This window comes from Haplochromis burtoni, unplaced genomic scaffold (assembly GCF_018398535.1).
Source record: "Haplochromis burtoni strain Fernald_Lab_line unplaced genomic scaffold, NCSU_Asbu1 Contig_41, whole genome shotgun sequence".
NCBI classification, from domain to species: domain Eukaryota; kingdom Metazoa; phylum Chordata; class Actinopteri; order Cichliformes; family Cichlidae; genus Haplochromis; species Haplochromis burtoni.
In genome coordinates, this window is record NW_024582402.1 from 2,212,943 (window position 1) to 2,229,576 (window position 16,634).

General features: G+C 42.1%; 1 protein-coding gene across 2 annotated transcripts in view; it reads left to right on the forward strand.

Annotated features, from left to right (window-relative positions):
• The window catches only part of LOC102294424 (neurocan core protein), a 64,754-nt gene that overhangs the window by 46,424 nt on the left and 1,696 nt on the right, over window positions 1-16,634 (forward strand). For both annotated transcript variants that reach the window (XM_005920471.3, XM_005920470.3), the window contains exons 12-19: window positions 444-1,811; window positions 5,390-5,506; window positions 9,842-9,955; window positions 12,429-12,480; window positions 13,551-13,657; window positions 14,026-14,108; window positions 14,329-14,473; window positions 15,451-15,633. In XM_005920471.3, coding sequence (XP_005920533.1) covers window positions 444-1,811; window positions 5,390-5,506; window positions 9,842-9,955; window positions 12,429-12,480; window positions 13,551-13,657; window positions 14,026-14,108; window positions 14,329-14,473; window positions 15,451-15,633 — 2,169 coding nt within the window. The remainder of the gene's footprint in view (window positions 1-443; window positions 1,812-5,389; window positions 5,507-9,841; window positions 9,956-12,428; window positions 12,481-13,550; window positions 13,658-14,025; window positions 14,109-14,328; window positions 14,474-15,450; window positions 15,634-16,634) is intronic.

A 16,634-nucleotide genomic window follows, 5' to 3' on the forward strand; every position in this document is an offset into this window, starting at 1 on the left:
CACACTTGGTGGTGTTTGTAGTTCAACTTGACCCGGTTTAAATTTCTTTTTTACTATGTATATATATTCTGAAGCTTCACGCTAGACAAATGAACTGCATTAAGTTTGAGTAATTCTACGCATACTTCTTACTTTTCCATGTGACATCCAATGTTTGGCAGATAGAGGCAAGCACTATTGAGGCTTCTTTTTTAATGGCTTCTCTCGGTCTCCTGCTAGATAGTGTTGTTAATATTGAAGTGTAGAGAGTGCAGCTACAGTTATGGAGGAAAACAGCTGATGTAAAGCTCACACAGCTTAGAAGTGTTTGTTTTATCACCCTTGGCAAAGCTGAGAGAATCCATAAGATGAATTTCACTTTGTAACTCCTTTCCCTGTCTGGAGTAATTGCACTGCTGACTTTTATTTTGCTTGTCTTTTTCTTTGCCTTATGCCCGGCACAGGTTTGCTTTCTTTGGGAACGCCATGGTTCAGCAGTCCCACAGGAGAGCGCACCACACCAGCGAGTGAAGATTCACCCACTCATCTGGCATCTACTTTGGCTGCCTCCAGTATATCTATGACTACAGAGAGCAACAAGAGCTGGGAGAACTCGGAGACACCTACATCCATAACCTCCAGGCCTGCACCCGAAATCCCCTCTTCCAGCGGAGACGCCTGGATCCGTGTTGATGCCGAGACCACGACTCAGCCTGGAGACAAGAGGGGGGAGACGGTGACCTCCAGAGCCAGTGGGAGAGGACGAGGAAGAGGGAAGAAGAACAGAGGGGAGGATAGGAGCAGGGGAGAAGAGAAGGGGAGAGGAGAGGAGAGAGGGAAAGCAGAGGACGAGGGGAGTGGAGAAATCACCGGGGCAGAAGCAAAAGGAGAAATACAGGTCTCACGCCGGCCAGTCGGAACAAGCAAGCCAAGAGAAAGATCCAGAGAAAGATCCAGAGAGAGAGGTCACAGGAGAGGACACTCTACGACTACCACAACCACAACTACAACTGACACGGCCTCAACCACAGCTGACACGACCACAACCACAGATGACACGGCCTCAACCACAGCTGACACGACCACAACTACAGCTGACACGACCGCAACCACAGCTGACACGACCACAACTACAGCTGACATGATCACAACCATAGCTGACACAACCGCAGCTGTAGCTGACATTAGCACAACCACCACCATCACCACTGACAGGCCTCATGAGCCAACAGACATGACCACATCTGGTACAGAAAGTGACTTTCCTACTTCCAAATCCTCCCCTGCTTTACCAGAAGCAGAAAAGTCATCCCTGTCAATCTCAGATGCCCCATATCAGACACTATCTTCATCTCCATCTGCACCCCCATTCACCATGCCATCCATATCTTTCTTCAAGCCATCCCAATCTGAAGCTGAGTCTCATTTTCTCCCCTCATCTATCCCCTCTTCCTTCTCTCCAACTCTAACACCTTCCTCACCTCCACTCCATCCCCAAACCCCATCTTTTTCACCTTCAGTCCCTTCTAACGTTCCATCAGAGACTCAAACTGTTGGATTGGGAGACAAAGCTACGTCACCTCATTCAAAAAATCAGGAAAGCTCCACTGACGCCCTAACGCCACTTCACTTAGTCCCAGTGGAGAAGGTGGTGGTGAACGGCTCTCTGGATAACCGTCTGTCCTTGTCGGGACCCCCAGATGAGGAGGAGCCTGCCTGGTCTCATTCTGTGGGCTCAGGGGCCCTGTTACCCGTCACCATGGAGGAAGAAAGCAGCAGCACAGGAGGAGGAGGAGGAATCAACATCAGCACCACAGCACTCAGTCCAACATGTAAGCATCTTATGTCTGTTTTCAGATATTTTGTTATGCCTTTGGTTGCCTTTACCTTTCGTGCTTGCTCATGTACCTTTTGTTAGTAATCCACAACTATTTTTCTTGTATGTAATTTACAATTAAAAGAAGGAAAATCGGGCAAAGAAAATACAAACAGTCAGACAGACACATATTAATGAAAGTTATCTGGAAGGGAAAACAAAGGCAGGCTTTAAAAGGATGAATCCAACTTTCTGAGATAGCTGTTCATCACAGTTTATGTTCTCTTTCATCTTTGACCTTTTGTGCTCACCATTACAAGCACTTTTTGTGTTCGGTGACTTATTACTGAGGATGTTGGCAGTTTGCAAATGTCTTTTTTCCACCCACATAAAAAACCTCGTTAGGAAGCTCAAAGATTCGCTTTAGAAATGGGACCAGGAAGATCTGTTCTTTAAACCTGCCATGACCATAATCTGTATATAAAAGAAACACATAAATCAGCCAATTGTCTGTGTACTTTTTGAAACCAGACGTAACAATCGAGCAGTGGTTCTGAGAACATCGTATGGTAGCAACTCAATCACAAGGTGGCCAACACCCCTAAGGCTCACCTTGCTTTATCATCTACTCTAATCTGTACCATGAAACTAGTGCTTTGAGCTGTCTTTATGATCATTCATTCACACTTTTTGGGGGCTTACGCTAACTCCTGAGGTAAATATGAGGCTCTTTAGCAGCTAAATCCTATTCTATGTTCACCAGCTGCTCGCTGTCTTCTTAAAAAGACGTGAAAAGTAGACGTGGACATTAGAAATCTTTTTTTATGGGTGTTGAAAGCAGCTGTCTGGAAATCCAAACAATGATGCTATGAGTATCGTTAAAGGTAATTTTTTGTACGATAATCACCATGAATGGCATGCTTCATATTGCGTTGTTGTAGTAAAGATCATATCTGCTTTAATGGTAGCTCCAACTGGCTGGGCAGCATAAGAAAGTTAAGTAATGCATTAATACTAATTAAATTGTCTTCAGGGTAATTTGCAAAGCAATATAATACACCGTCTATCCATTGAGAAATATAGAAGCGACTTCATCCTTCAAGTAAGTACACGCCTGTGTCATGTCCTGTTCCTTGGAGTAAAGTCTGAGGCGTGCCTTTGTAAGCTGTTGTCCCAGAGAAAACTGAAAAGTAAGACGTGAGTTGTTGGATTACAAAAAAAAGAGGGAATTATCTTTCAAGGCTACCTTTTCATTACTTTCCCTCTGACCTTGCCTCTGGCTTATTTATTCAAAAGATGCAGTTTGTTTTTCCTGGCAACAGAAGATGAGCCCACCATGCACAACTCATGATTAAGTCCGCAGCGCAGTGAAGCTGCTGGCTGGCCACCTGGTTTACTTCTTATTTTGTGCTTGATAATGAGAGCGCACAGAGAAAGCGTCCTATCGCTGAGCATTTCAAACCCCCCTGGGCATCATGCTATCACACATTTCTATGGTGATTTATTTTTGCTCTGTGAAAGCTGCTCATGTCTGTGGCAGGCATGGCGAGGAGTCTGCGGATGGAAAACAGCTGTAAACTGTATTGACAAGAAGCCGAGGGCAACCATCTGGGCCGCTGGTGCGCAGTATGAGGGTTGATTGATTGAGTGAGAGACCCTAGAGTCATGCAGGCAGAAGGCCATAAACACACAGTTATATTTTTTTGCTATACAAACAGTAGAGTGGATGAAGTCCGCAGCAGATTGGACCTGAATAATAGCGTTCAGCTTCACACGTCTTTCTCGTGTACACACCTCTGCTTGGGCTCGGTCCCTTGTGTTTGGGTTTCATGCTGGTGGTCATTATTTGCTCTCCTGACTGGATCACAGAGCACTTCATCAGTCAGCTGAATCAATGAGACAGAGGAGGAAATAGCCTCAGGTTTGCTTTAAGGACCTTTAGTAAAAGCGCATTGTTCCTCAGAGGTGAACACATGTGGCTCCACATTCACTGCACACACACGCACGTCGGATCTTTTTAGGCAGATTCTTATCTTTCTGTGGCATTTAAATTGCAGCCAGCTGTCTTGTTTCCACCTTTCTATTTGCGAGTGCTTATGCACGAATCATATTTTCAAGATAACCTGTACTGTTGCTGTGCCCTTGGCTATGATTACCAGATGCAATGCATAATCTGTGGATTAACTGTCCTATCTCTGTAGACATATTTACATGAGTACAGTTTTGCTGTTGCCAGTTTATTGTTGATGTTGGTACCCGAGCTGTCAGCCTCTGTGCAGAGCGAAGGGGCAGTCCACTCTGTCAGCTCCCACTACGGGCTATTGATTTTTCTGCACCACTCGCTTTAATGAACGAGCAATCGCACAAGGTTTATCTTTCACACATACATCCATACACACACACACACGAGGCGTAAATCTGCTTGTCACAGCAGTTGATATTTGTCAAGATGTGACCTTGACTGATGCAGAGGGTGCAAGTGCACGTTAGCCCACACTGATGTACATTAAATGAAATGCATGGCTGGGTTTAGCACCTGACTTCAGCGGAATTCAAAGCGTGATGCGAGAGGAGTAGCTCGCAAAATTCATCACAGAGCTGAAGCTATTGACAGTTCTTTCTCTTCGCTCGGGTCCTTGTGGTTGAAAGCTTTCAATGCTCTTTTGTCCTTTAACCTTTAGCTCGCAGCGTTACGATCATTCAGAGGATGTGTGCTTCTGATCAGTTATTGAAGAATCTCACCCTGAGGGCTAATCATAGCCAGAGTATTGATTTTAACTCATCGTACCATGTAAATACACAAAGCCACACACCAAGACATTCACCGTCAACCTCACAAACACACACCACCCCCACCTAAGCAGCCTTCGGTGTCAGGGAGAGAGCTGGCAGAACAAAGACTCCCACAGCCGAGCTTTTGTGGCCAGGATGAACGAGTGGTGGTTTTCAAAGACCTTAACTTGCTATAACGAGCAGCTCAGGGGAGAAACACGTGGTAGTGTGTCAATTGATATGGAAATTTTTAATTGTGGAAATGGACCACACACACGCACACGTTTAGGGGGTGAATGGCTGGGACGAGGCGCTCAGCGGGAGGTCCCCTCATTTCTGTTGAGGGTGGCTAATGTCTCAAGTTCTCACGCTGCCCACTATGCTCAATGGAGTGAGCGCAGGCTCGCTTTCCATATGGTAACCATGACAACTGTGGCTGTGAGTGGATGGCGAGGTTGAGGCTCTTCGGCTTCTGATCCCTTTGAAAAGAGACGGAGTGTGAAATGGATATGCATCTGTTGTAACCGCTGGTTATGACTGAGCTGCGCTGATGGAAAATTTAGAGCGCCGTGTCTTTTTTCTTCTTTTTTCTTTTCTCAGAATCATACATTGATTTTATTGAGGAAATTATGTTTAATCCGTCCATTTTAAGAGGATTAACACAGAAATCTTTTCACCGCCTGCGAGATTAGATGCACCTGCTTTTTCTTGAAAAAATAAATGATATCTACAAACACAAAAAACATTCTCTTTTACAATGTTGCCAATTAACGGTTCCATTTTTCCTCCCTTCACCTCCCTCCATCCATCTGTCTGTTTTAGCTGAGGTGGAGCCCTGCATGACAAACCCATGTCTGCACGGGGGGAAGTGCCTTCCTCAGGGAACGGGCTACACCTGCTACTGCCCACAAGGATACACTGGGGAGAACTGTGAGATTGGTGGGTCACGGTCACACATGCACAACACACACAAACATACACTGTGATATAATGAAGTCATCCCCGTGTCTGTTTGTATTTAACAAAGTAAGGCTCTCTAACAGCCCTTTAGAAGGGTCAAAGGTCAAGCTGTCCATCACTGTGGGAGATAAGGCCAATGGGAGGCAGAGGTCAAAGGTTAAGTTCATACTGTCAGGGTCGGCTGATGGTTACAGTCCCTCAGGGTCAAATTAAGTCAGCATTTGCATAAAGAACTTTTATTTTAGCTAAATTGCTCCAGGACAGAAATGACAAATCTCTGCCAATGAAACAGACTTCCATCATTACAGCCTCTTGAATTTTGTAAGCTGAATTGATTTCTTGTCCCTTGAAGAAAAAGATTAAGGTTCTGGAGTCATGTCAAGGCCGCTTAGTTTTACCAGGAGTTAAAAAAAACAACAACCACCCTACTAATAATATCAGAACTCACTGACTCAAATTAGCACAACAAATGAATGATTTGTTTCCCACCCGAATGGCTTCATGTGCCTTAAACTTGACTGATGAATCTTTTCATTGAATAGATTTCTGTGCTGCTGATGGACAGAAACAAAAAGCAGAGCAAAGCTAATCTACTTTGCAGAGGTATAAATAGAGTTGAAAGCTGCTGTTCTCTGTTATTTGTGACTTTGCAGTCAGTGATGCTACAGATAGAAAGAACAAGGTCAGAAGGCCCAACCGGCTGCCATGTTTTACAAAACCTACTGACGGTGACGCGAATAAAACTATAAGACAGAGAAGGTGTCAGTTTCTCCATTTATTTCTCAGCATGTATTTCAGTCCCTGACTTTGAGCTACTTATTATTTCAGCTTAAAAGATGAGATCTGAATTGAGCCTGCCGAGGTGTTGTGTTGTTGTGGTCGACCAATCTAAATATAGATTGTATTGATACCAGCGCTGGTATTGGATACTGGATATAGAATACTAGTGCCACACGCTCGATACTTTGTTTCTCTCCTCTAAGTGCAGTATGTAGCCCACTGAATTATGTTAAATAAAAGCTTTTTTTGGAAAAGAAATAGTATACCACAAACGTACTGAATGAAAAATATCTGACTGTCACGTCTATTTTATTTATAGCCTAGAGCACATTAAAAACAACAGATGTTGACCCAAAGTCCTTTAGAGACAGACACATTTACATCCCAGGTCTCAAAAAAAAAACCCAGTTCACATGAAAATCTCAAAGTTGTGCTTTGTTGTGTGTATTGTCTAATTATTGTGGAAAGTAAAAATGAGTTAGCGGTCATTAAAATCTGTTCAGATTTTCCACGATTCATCTCATAAATCATGACACACAGCTCTCCCCTACATAAACTCCATCTACAGGTTAAAAGGATCACTACTGGTATTGACAATACTGGCCCTGTATTTACATGGTATCGGATCAGCACCACTGGTGGTATCAGGAAATCAGATTGTGTTTTGATACAAAAACACACATCTGCGTAGATTCAACTATGGATTGCATGTGTCTTCATAGAAAAACAATATTTAAAACTGCTAATATGAACCCCAAATACAAATGTGTCCAACACACCATTGCTAACGATCAGATTTTCACACTAAAATGATGTGTTGGATTTTTTTTGTAGCATTTTCAAAGTGTTGCAGCATACCCAGTACTGTGCCAAGTGCATAGGTTGTCCAGGGGTTTTAGAGTATGCAAGCAAAGGACATAACACCAGCAAAAAATATACCACAATGCAATGCATTCATGACACACATAACAGCCACTGCCAGGTGGTGTTCAAGTCAGCTGAGGCTCATAACTCTACAATTTAGGTGTTAAGGTGTTTAAATACAGCTTTCTGGCATATTTTCTTTTTAATTTGTTACTCGGTTCTCTCAAAATGAGGTCAGGTTACCATAGAAACACTCTCTAACCGTTTGTAGGTATAAACTCATGCACTAAATATCTGAAGCTGCTGTTCCCTTGCTGCATCATGTGTGTGCAGGAAAGTCTAAAACAAAGCCGAAGTCACGTTCTCTGTTAATGTCTTTGTTAGTGTCAGCGTCACAGTATCATTACACCGGGATATAAGGTGTTTCCTGAAAAATGTATGTATATGAAACGTTTTCAGGAACTGTATTAATGCTGTGAATACTGATAACGTCCCAACATACTGTACACATTAACTTGACTGACTCCCTAACATGGTAATATTTCAGAAGAAGTGCTTACAAGCCTCATTCTGTCTCTGCACGTCCCAAAGCAGACACCAGGAGCACTTTCGCTTCGGGACTGTGACCCTTTGAAACCGAGATATAAATCTGCCTTGAGGGTCCAGATTTGTTACTTAACACATGCTCTGCTTATTAAACAGCAAGTCAATCAAGGAGGCGAGTCAACAAAACAAACCGCACACACACAATTGCATGCACAGTAGCACCCTGTTCTTACTAAGTTTTGTGCGTTCAGTCACGTAAAAATGGACGGATGGACAGGCAGACAATCAAACTGACAGCCAGCAGCCGATGCGTGGGCATGATGCAAGGCTTTGTTGTGGATTTGCAGAATTTGCAGTATTATGTCTCTGAGGAGCAGCATCCCCTCTGCATAATGGATGAGCGGGACAATCGGATCAGACTTTTTATATTGAACAACAAAGAGCTGCACTGATTTTAATGGGGGAATGAGAGAGTTAGTGGTGCGTGTTGAACTGTGTGTGGTTAGCAATGCTCCCACTGATCCCGAGGTCATTCAAAGTCAGGCTACATAACGAGACCGGGGGGTTCGCATGCATTTGTTATATTTAGGAACAGGTGCCTGTGATTTTGATGATTTGAATCATGTAAGACTGAGTTCAACATTCAGTACATCATTTAATTTGAGTTCCAATTAAAAAAAAAATAATGCCAGTTTAGTGCCACAGAAGCCAAATCCTGCACATCGTGCCTTTAAGGTAGTTTTTTCTTCTGAATACAACATGTGAATTTTGAGAAACTTTAGGAATTTGTGCTCTCTTGAGTTGATATTTGATTTTAGGGACAAACAACATTGTTTGGTTGATTAAAAGTTTCCACACAGACGAGTGGGAACTCTTCCAAGAAAACACATTAGCATAAATCTCTTGATGTCAGTCATTAAATCCATCCTCAAAAAACAGCCTAATTTTATTTCATTCTTCTTAAAAGAGCTGCACGTTTTTATAAACAGATAAACGACCTTAAACTGAAGTCATAAAAGGAAAAAAAAAAAGGCCCAGAAACAATCTCACAGTGCATCCTGAAACACACACAACCGCAGGTTAGCCCAGATTAAAAATTAATCCTTTTGCAACATCACACTCAGGCTGAAGTGTGAAAGTCTCGCATGAGGCTAAAGGTCATTCTGGGCTGATCTGTCACTCAGATTTAGCTCTTCACAGCCACTGGCCTTTTCACTGCTTTTCACTGGAACTAAGCAGTCATTAAGCTGAGAGGAAATACTTTGAAATTCTGTTGAACTTGAAAGTCGCCTTCTTTCTACACTCTTGCTGTGAGTTTTAATAGATTTCTGCAGTCCTGGGGTGCATCTGTTATTCTGTGTCAAAAAAAACCCCACACTGGTGAAGGAAGATTACATGCCCTCCATTTATAATGATAAAGAGATATTTTATTGATCTCTGTAGAGAAACGTTCTCTTTGTCTGATTTAAGAACAAAAACAAAACAGAGAGGTTAGAGAGCATAAGCAGCTGCAGAGAGCTGGAAGGGTTTCTGTTGTTGCTTAAGGCCTCTTAAGGTTGGGGGCAGGATCTGCTAAAACAAGAGCTTGAACCTAGATCTTTTGGTCAGACTCTGCCTTTCTGCTGGGCTATCCATCAAATTTACGCCTGTTCTTTAACTGCATTTAAAGAAAAGCATTCCTACTACTTCTCGCTCGTGCAGTTGTTTGTAAATGGAGACAATGCAGAGAGAGAAGAGAAGAAAATAGACACATGAAGTCAACCTTGGATTCGGTAAATGCATAAAAAGAATGTAATAACACTAGAAAGGCTTTTAGAGTGCCTTCCTCTGTGAGAGAATGAGGATAAATAAGGAATGTAAGAGGAGATTAGACTGTCTGTATTCTCCTCACACCGCGTCTGAATTATGATAATGTACTCAGCAACATGGACACATTTCAGTGTTTAAAGCAGGACTAATAACCAGCTCATCTTGTGTCAGAGCTTGAGTGGCAGCAGACGCCCACACTGTTTTATTTTTTTTTTGTTCTGAACAGCATCACTTCAGCTGAATATGTCCTATTAATTTGAACCCTAATGAGATCTGCAACCCATCTGTTCTCACTGCTTTTTCCCTTCACCGCAGACGTTGACGACTGCCAGTCCGAGCCTTGTGCAAATGGAGGCACTTGCATCGACAAGATTGATTCCTTCCTCTGCCTTTGCCTGCCCAGCTACGGAGGAGACATGTGTGAGAAAGGTGAGAGGCTGGTGCACGCACACACAAACACATACATGATTAAATAACAGATTACTCCGAGCTGTGTGAAAGGAATTATTTTGCAGTCTGTGTTTGAAACTGGCCTTTTCACCGTTGTGACGCTTGCTCTGAAAGGTTTGTTGCTAACTGTGCTGGTGGAAATAATCCTGATCAGTGTGCAGCATCTGTTACTGCCGTGTGTCATACCACAATATCACAAGGGTGCGTCGCCTTGCAGATATCAGACAATGTATCTGAGTGTCACAGGGCTGCAGGGTGACAGATACTGACTGAATTTGGCCATGCACGTAAATCCACAGACTATTTTCAAAGCGTCAGTTAATATTTCCACCGTTTTTCGTCAGCACCACACATCCACAGGTTTGTGTAGCAGGTGATAAGAATCAAAAAACATCTTCTACTGTGTGTGACGTGAAACTAATGTTGATTTATCATTTATGACTAGTAATTGTCATAAATGCAGTAACTGTTTTATGTATGTTTGCATAAATGCAACATTTAAAATGGGAAACTGGCATTTTTGATCTCTCTTGGTGGATATCATCTGTGCCTTACTACACATGATATTCAATTCAATTCAATTTTATTTATATAGTGCCAAATCACAACAACAATCGCCTCATGGCACTTTATATTGTAAGGTAGACCCTACAATATTACAGTGGAAGTGATTTTGCACAAGACAACTCAGTGGATAACTGTCTTGCAATATTTTTGCAGAAATATTTAGATGCTTTACACCAAAATTAGCAATACAACTGTGTAAAATATGCACAAGTTACAAGCATCATTCAAAACTCTTCTTCACGTAAAGTACAAATGTATGAGCATCAAAATATGTCTAAAGCAAAAGTCCTTCTATTACACATTATAAAATCATATAGAGTATATTATTCATAATTATGAATACATTAATAATAATCTGGGGATAGGAATACCACTTCCTGATGCTTTAATAGTTACACCTTGCCATGTTATGTTAAAAAGAAACTCAAACAGTTCCTGATGATTTGAGCTAACAACCAGTGTTATCCAGCTGGAAGAAGTCGTTAAAAAACAGGTACACTGTGGTCATAAAGGGATGAGCACACCCAGCAACAATACTCAGGTTGGCTGTAGTGTTTAAATGATACTCAGTTGGTAACAAGGAGCCCAAAGTGTGCCAAGAAAATATCTCCCGCTCCATTTACACCATCATCCAGCAGCCTGAACTGTTGATCCAAGGCAGGATGGATCCATGCTTTCATGCTGTTTATGCCATTCTCTGTAAACTGTAAAGTTGTTGTGTGTGACATCAGCAGTTTCTCAAATACTCAGACCTGCACCAACAACCATGCCAAATCAGCTTTCATCCCCATTCTGAGGCTCAGTTTAAACTTCAGCAGGTTGTGTTGAGCACGACTACATGCTTAAATGTATTGAGTTGTTGCCATGAGACATGAGACATGCCAGCCTTAACAAGCAGATGAAGATGTGTAGCTACTAAAGTACTTTTGTAGATAATAGCCCGTTTTTAATGACCCCAGGAAGAGTTGTTGTTACCACAGAAAAAAAGATTGCTGATCTGGATGCACTTATTTATAAAACACCTTTGAAGCATAAGTTCAAAGTGCTTGAAAAAATGAATGTGGGAACAAAAAAGATAAAGGAGACTGAGAAGATGATATATAGTATAAAAATAAAAAGAATAAAGTGGACAGCTGACAAAATGTTTTTCAATTCTTAAATAAAAAGTCAAAGGAAATGGAACAGCTTGTTCAGTCCAGAGGTTCTCCTTGTTTCCAAAATCTGTGTTGCAGACTTGTGCAGGGTGACAGATACTGGGTGAATCTCCTGTGAGCACACACACACACAAACACACACACACACACACACACGATTTTCTAAGCTTCAGTTAATATTTTCATGAGCATGTGCATCATGAAACATCGGGAAAAAATCTTAGTGTTTGTGTGGTACATGGCGCTAATCACCCACATACAACTCTCTCTCACACACACACACACACATCGCTGATTCATCTCTGCACTGGTCTTGGACACCTCCAGCTACAGATCCGTCTCCTTGTGCGTGTGTGTGTGTGTGTGTGTGTGTGTGTGTGTGTTTGCCTGTGTTTGTGTGTGAATGTCGTGCACTAGTTGTAATGAGGATTAATGAATTTCTAACCTTTGCGGTTATAAATGATTCTACGGGCCTTGGTGTTAATAATGAATACCAATAGTGCAGAGAAAGAACCACGTGTGCTGAGAATGGAAAAGAAGCCTGTGTATAATTACAGTTCATGTATTTTACTTCTGAAGATGCGCGAGTCATATGTTTTAGTCTTTATTTGCTAAATGGAAGGAAAAAAACAAATTTCTGCTTCCTTATATAGACTATAGCATCTCACATAGCGTGCTGTATTTGACTATGTTTAAAGAAGAAACAATTTAACTTCCCTTCCTCTTTACAGATGTTGAAGGTTGTGAGCACGGCTGGAGGAAGTTCCACGGCCACTGCTACAGGTGAGAATCATGGAAAACGGAACCAGCTTACTTTACTGCTCTGTGCCAGTTTACTCAGGAAAGACTGAGAAAATTAGCAGAGAGAAGTTGTAGGAATGACTGGATCCTGACAGAGTCTCGATGCTGCTGGTGATGGACCAGAGTGAGATGCCCTAGATAACATGGATGAGCTGGAGGGGAGATTCAAATTAATTTGTATCAAATGATAACAATTGTTGCCTCAATGTGCTTTATATTGTAAGATAATAGAAAGAAAACCCAAAAATCAGATGACCGCCTGTAAGCAAGCACTTGGTGAAAGTGGGGAGGAAAAACTCCCTTATAACAGAAAGAAACTGCTGGCAGAAGCAGGCTCAGGGAGGGGCAGCCATTTTTAGCCAAGTCATACTTTAACCATACATTAATATAATACTTTATTCTCGACATCCATGACCAGGTTAGAATCACCAGTTAACCTGCATCTCTTTGGACTTTGGGATAATCCAGAGAACGTGGAGGACACAGCTGGAAAAGAGAACATGCAAACTTCTATTAGCATTAAAAACAGAAGCCTTCTTGGCGACAGTGCTCCACTCCACAACGCTGGTTGCACATTTTGAGCATCCTCAAAGTTTCATATAATGAGGTTAGAGCCCGATGAGTCAAAAGGACAGGTTTTGGTCGCCTTCTGAAACTTTTCTCCACTCTTGGCTGTTAATGGTGCCGCTGAGAGCTGATAACCTTAATATGTTGATCTCAGGCATGCAGCAAAACTTCTTTCTGGGAGTGACAGCTAAAACAACTCTAAAACAACTTGTTTCAGGTAAAAGGATTGTTATTTTGAACTGTGAATTATGCAACGCTACTCTGGCAGAAACTATTGTGCTGGAAATGAGCACAATAGGTAGGCAGATTAACTTGGAGCGCATGGATCATTAGCGAGGAAATCTCCTCCAACGTGCTTTTGACGGAGTTAAAGTAGAGACTGAACACGGGAGATCAGATGTCTCGTTTTAAAGTTGAACATCATTTAAATCTTTTGGGAAGCATAACATGTGAATCAAATCTGCTTTCACCGTGTCGTCCCACAGGTACTTCACCCACAGACACACCTGGGAGGATGCAGAGAAAGACTGCAGAGAGCACAGCGCCCACCTCAGTAGTGTCGTCTCTGCTGCCGAGCAGGAGTTCATCAACGGTATGTCTGATGGGTGATTTTGATTTATTCAGTCATAATCTTTTGAAAGAAAAAGGAGATAATCAAGACAAATGGCACAAATTAAACCCAACACTCTTAGGAAAAAAATATTAAAGCAGAACAAAGTATTAATATCATACATCACAAACAACGGGCGTGAAATCGAAGCTTGAGGGATAAAAACAATAAAAGGTAGAGTGTGAAAAAAAAAAACAAGAAGAGAAAGCAGCAAGTCACAAAAAACATGATTCACAAATTCGATTATACGGAAAAGAGGGAGAAGGTGGCGGTGCGATGCTATCAGATACATAAATAAAGATCTTACAGAAGCAGTTAAATGAAAGGAAGCCATGTACTGTTCGTTCCAGGTCTCGGTCACGACAACGCCTGGATCGGTCTGAACGATCGCACAGTGGAAGAGGACTTTCAGTGGACCGACACCAACGACTTGGTCAGTGATCGCTTTTTACACTTCCTGTTTTCAGACTGTGAAAGGTCATCATAATAAACCAGCTCAATAGGAAACACACGTTTAAAGCTCACAAAATCACATTTGTGTAAAAATACCATTTTTTTTTCTTTTCACTTAAAAATATGACAAGAATCCCAGCCTGACTACAATTACAGATGAACTCAAATGCAGGTGAAATCTGGTGTTTGCTGCCGTGCAGGTTTACGAGAACTGGAGGGAGAGCCAGCCCGATAACTTCTTTGCAGGTGGCGAGGACTGCGTGGTGACCATTGCCCATGAGGACGGCAAGTGGAACGACGTGCCCTGCAACTACAACCTGCCCTACATCTGCAAGAAAGGCACAGGTACTGTAACAATGCTCAGCTCGCTAACAAAACTGAAAAAGGTCTTTTCAGATTGTCGGACAGGGAAGGACGCTCCCTATCAAAGATCTCCTGTCTTTACATGATTGGGTTTTCTGTGTACTTACCAGCTGGCCACCAGTTCTCATGCAGAAAATCAGTAGTTGGCTACACTTCACAAGTTGCTTTTTTGCTCTATAAAAGGTCATCGCTGCAGATGCTCCAAAAATTGACAAAATGCACGAGTGAAGGCTGAGATTCAGGCTAAAACCTGTATTGATTTTTGAGAGGAATATCAATCTAAATCTTCCTCTCATTGGCAGATCTTTTTCCCCTGGCCCCACTTACACTTGTTCAGGCAGAAGAACTGAAACTGCAGTTATTGTCCTGTTCTCAAACGCCATGTGAAATTCCTACAAGCTGTTTTTTGTCAGCTTTTCTTGATACTTACTGTACCCAAGCCTTTCCTCTGGGATTCAGTCAACCTAAATGTGAAAGCAATGAGATCACATAGACTTGGGGGAAAAAAAGAAAGAAGACATGGAAGACCATCAAGAGGCCTTAGAAAAGGACGGGGAAGGATAAAGGAGGACAGGGGGAGAGGGATTAAGTCATTTGAGAGTGTTTGCTTGTCTGGCTGTGGTCTCATGGCTCTGTGGTTTGGCTGTAGTCCCTGTCTACTGCAGAGACTAGCCCCTTAAAACAGCTCTTTCTGTCAGCAGATACAGCAACAAGGCTGCCATCTAGAGGCAGCGCACTCCTGCAAATGACGACCTTCATGAGTTATTGTTGTGCATATTGTGCGATGCTTTCATTTACTATACATTAGCACTTACATTAAAAAAAAAAATGCAATGACTGCTATAATGGGTATTTATTAGTGTGTCTGTTCTAATTAATGTCAAATAAACTCTGGATGTCTCTTCAGGAATTCAGCCTTTTTTCTATGAGTGATATGAGGCTTCTCTGTTTGTTTGTAGTGTTATGCGGGACCCCGCCTGCGGTGGAGAATGCCCATTTGATAGGTCGGAGGAGATCACATTATGATATCCATTCAGTGGTGCGCTACCAGTGCTCTGAAGGCTTCTACCAGCGCCACATCCCCACCGCACGCTGCCGGGCAGATGGGAGCTGGGAGCGACCAAGGATCATCTGCACAAAGTGTGAGTGGTCGCTTTAAACTGAAAGCATCATGTATGAGGAGAAAAATTAATTTTTTTCCCCACATACAGGCTGAGTAGAAGTTGAGATGTGAAACTCCTTTTTACTTTTTTATTATACCATAACACTGCAGCAATGTAGTGACTTTGGAGCTCTATAATAGTGACTGTGCCACCAATACAAGTTTTTTATTGATTATTTTCACGCCTTGCTCCTCACTTACAAATTCAGACGGTTCTGCCAGGTTGTTGTTTTATTGAGTCCCTTTTGTCATTAGTTTCTGAACTGGTTGGGCAAATTTCTTGAATCAATTTTGTAATTCAGATTGATTTATATGCATATATGCACACAAATGAGTTTAACACATTGAAAACCTTTAATGCAGGTGTCAAAATGAGGTCACTGTGTCAGACACATTAGTGTAACTACAAAGGCAAGCCCATTTGATGGTGAGCAAAACGCAGTGGTTAGATTCACAGTGGACTCCTTATCAAAACTTTTACCATATACATCAGTATATCACAGTAATGAAACATCTTCTCACACACGTCTGTTTGGTCACAGTTTCTTGTTGAAGGCATATCTCTGTATGTCTTGACTGTCCTCTGCACTTTTACGTTTTCCTATATCGCATCATTTTTCTCCCGCTACACATCCTTACTCCCCTCCCAGCGGTACGCTTCCGTCCTTATTCGTGTCTGAGCAGAGTGCTCCATGCTCACAAATCATGTCTGTGGCACTCTATAAACGCTATAAATGTGTGTGACAATACTCATAATGCCTGTGATCGTATTTTGGCAAGTAGAGCCCGTAAATGATGACTTCATTCATAGTTGTGAGACAGAGACAGAAGATTCATTGTTAAAGTCTGAAAAGAAATGTTCTCTTTCTGTCGTGCACAAGGACACTAAGTCAAAGCAACTGTAAAGATCTTGGATGTAAATATGACCTCACACACACACACACACACACACACACACACACACACACACACACACACACA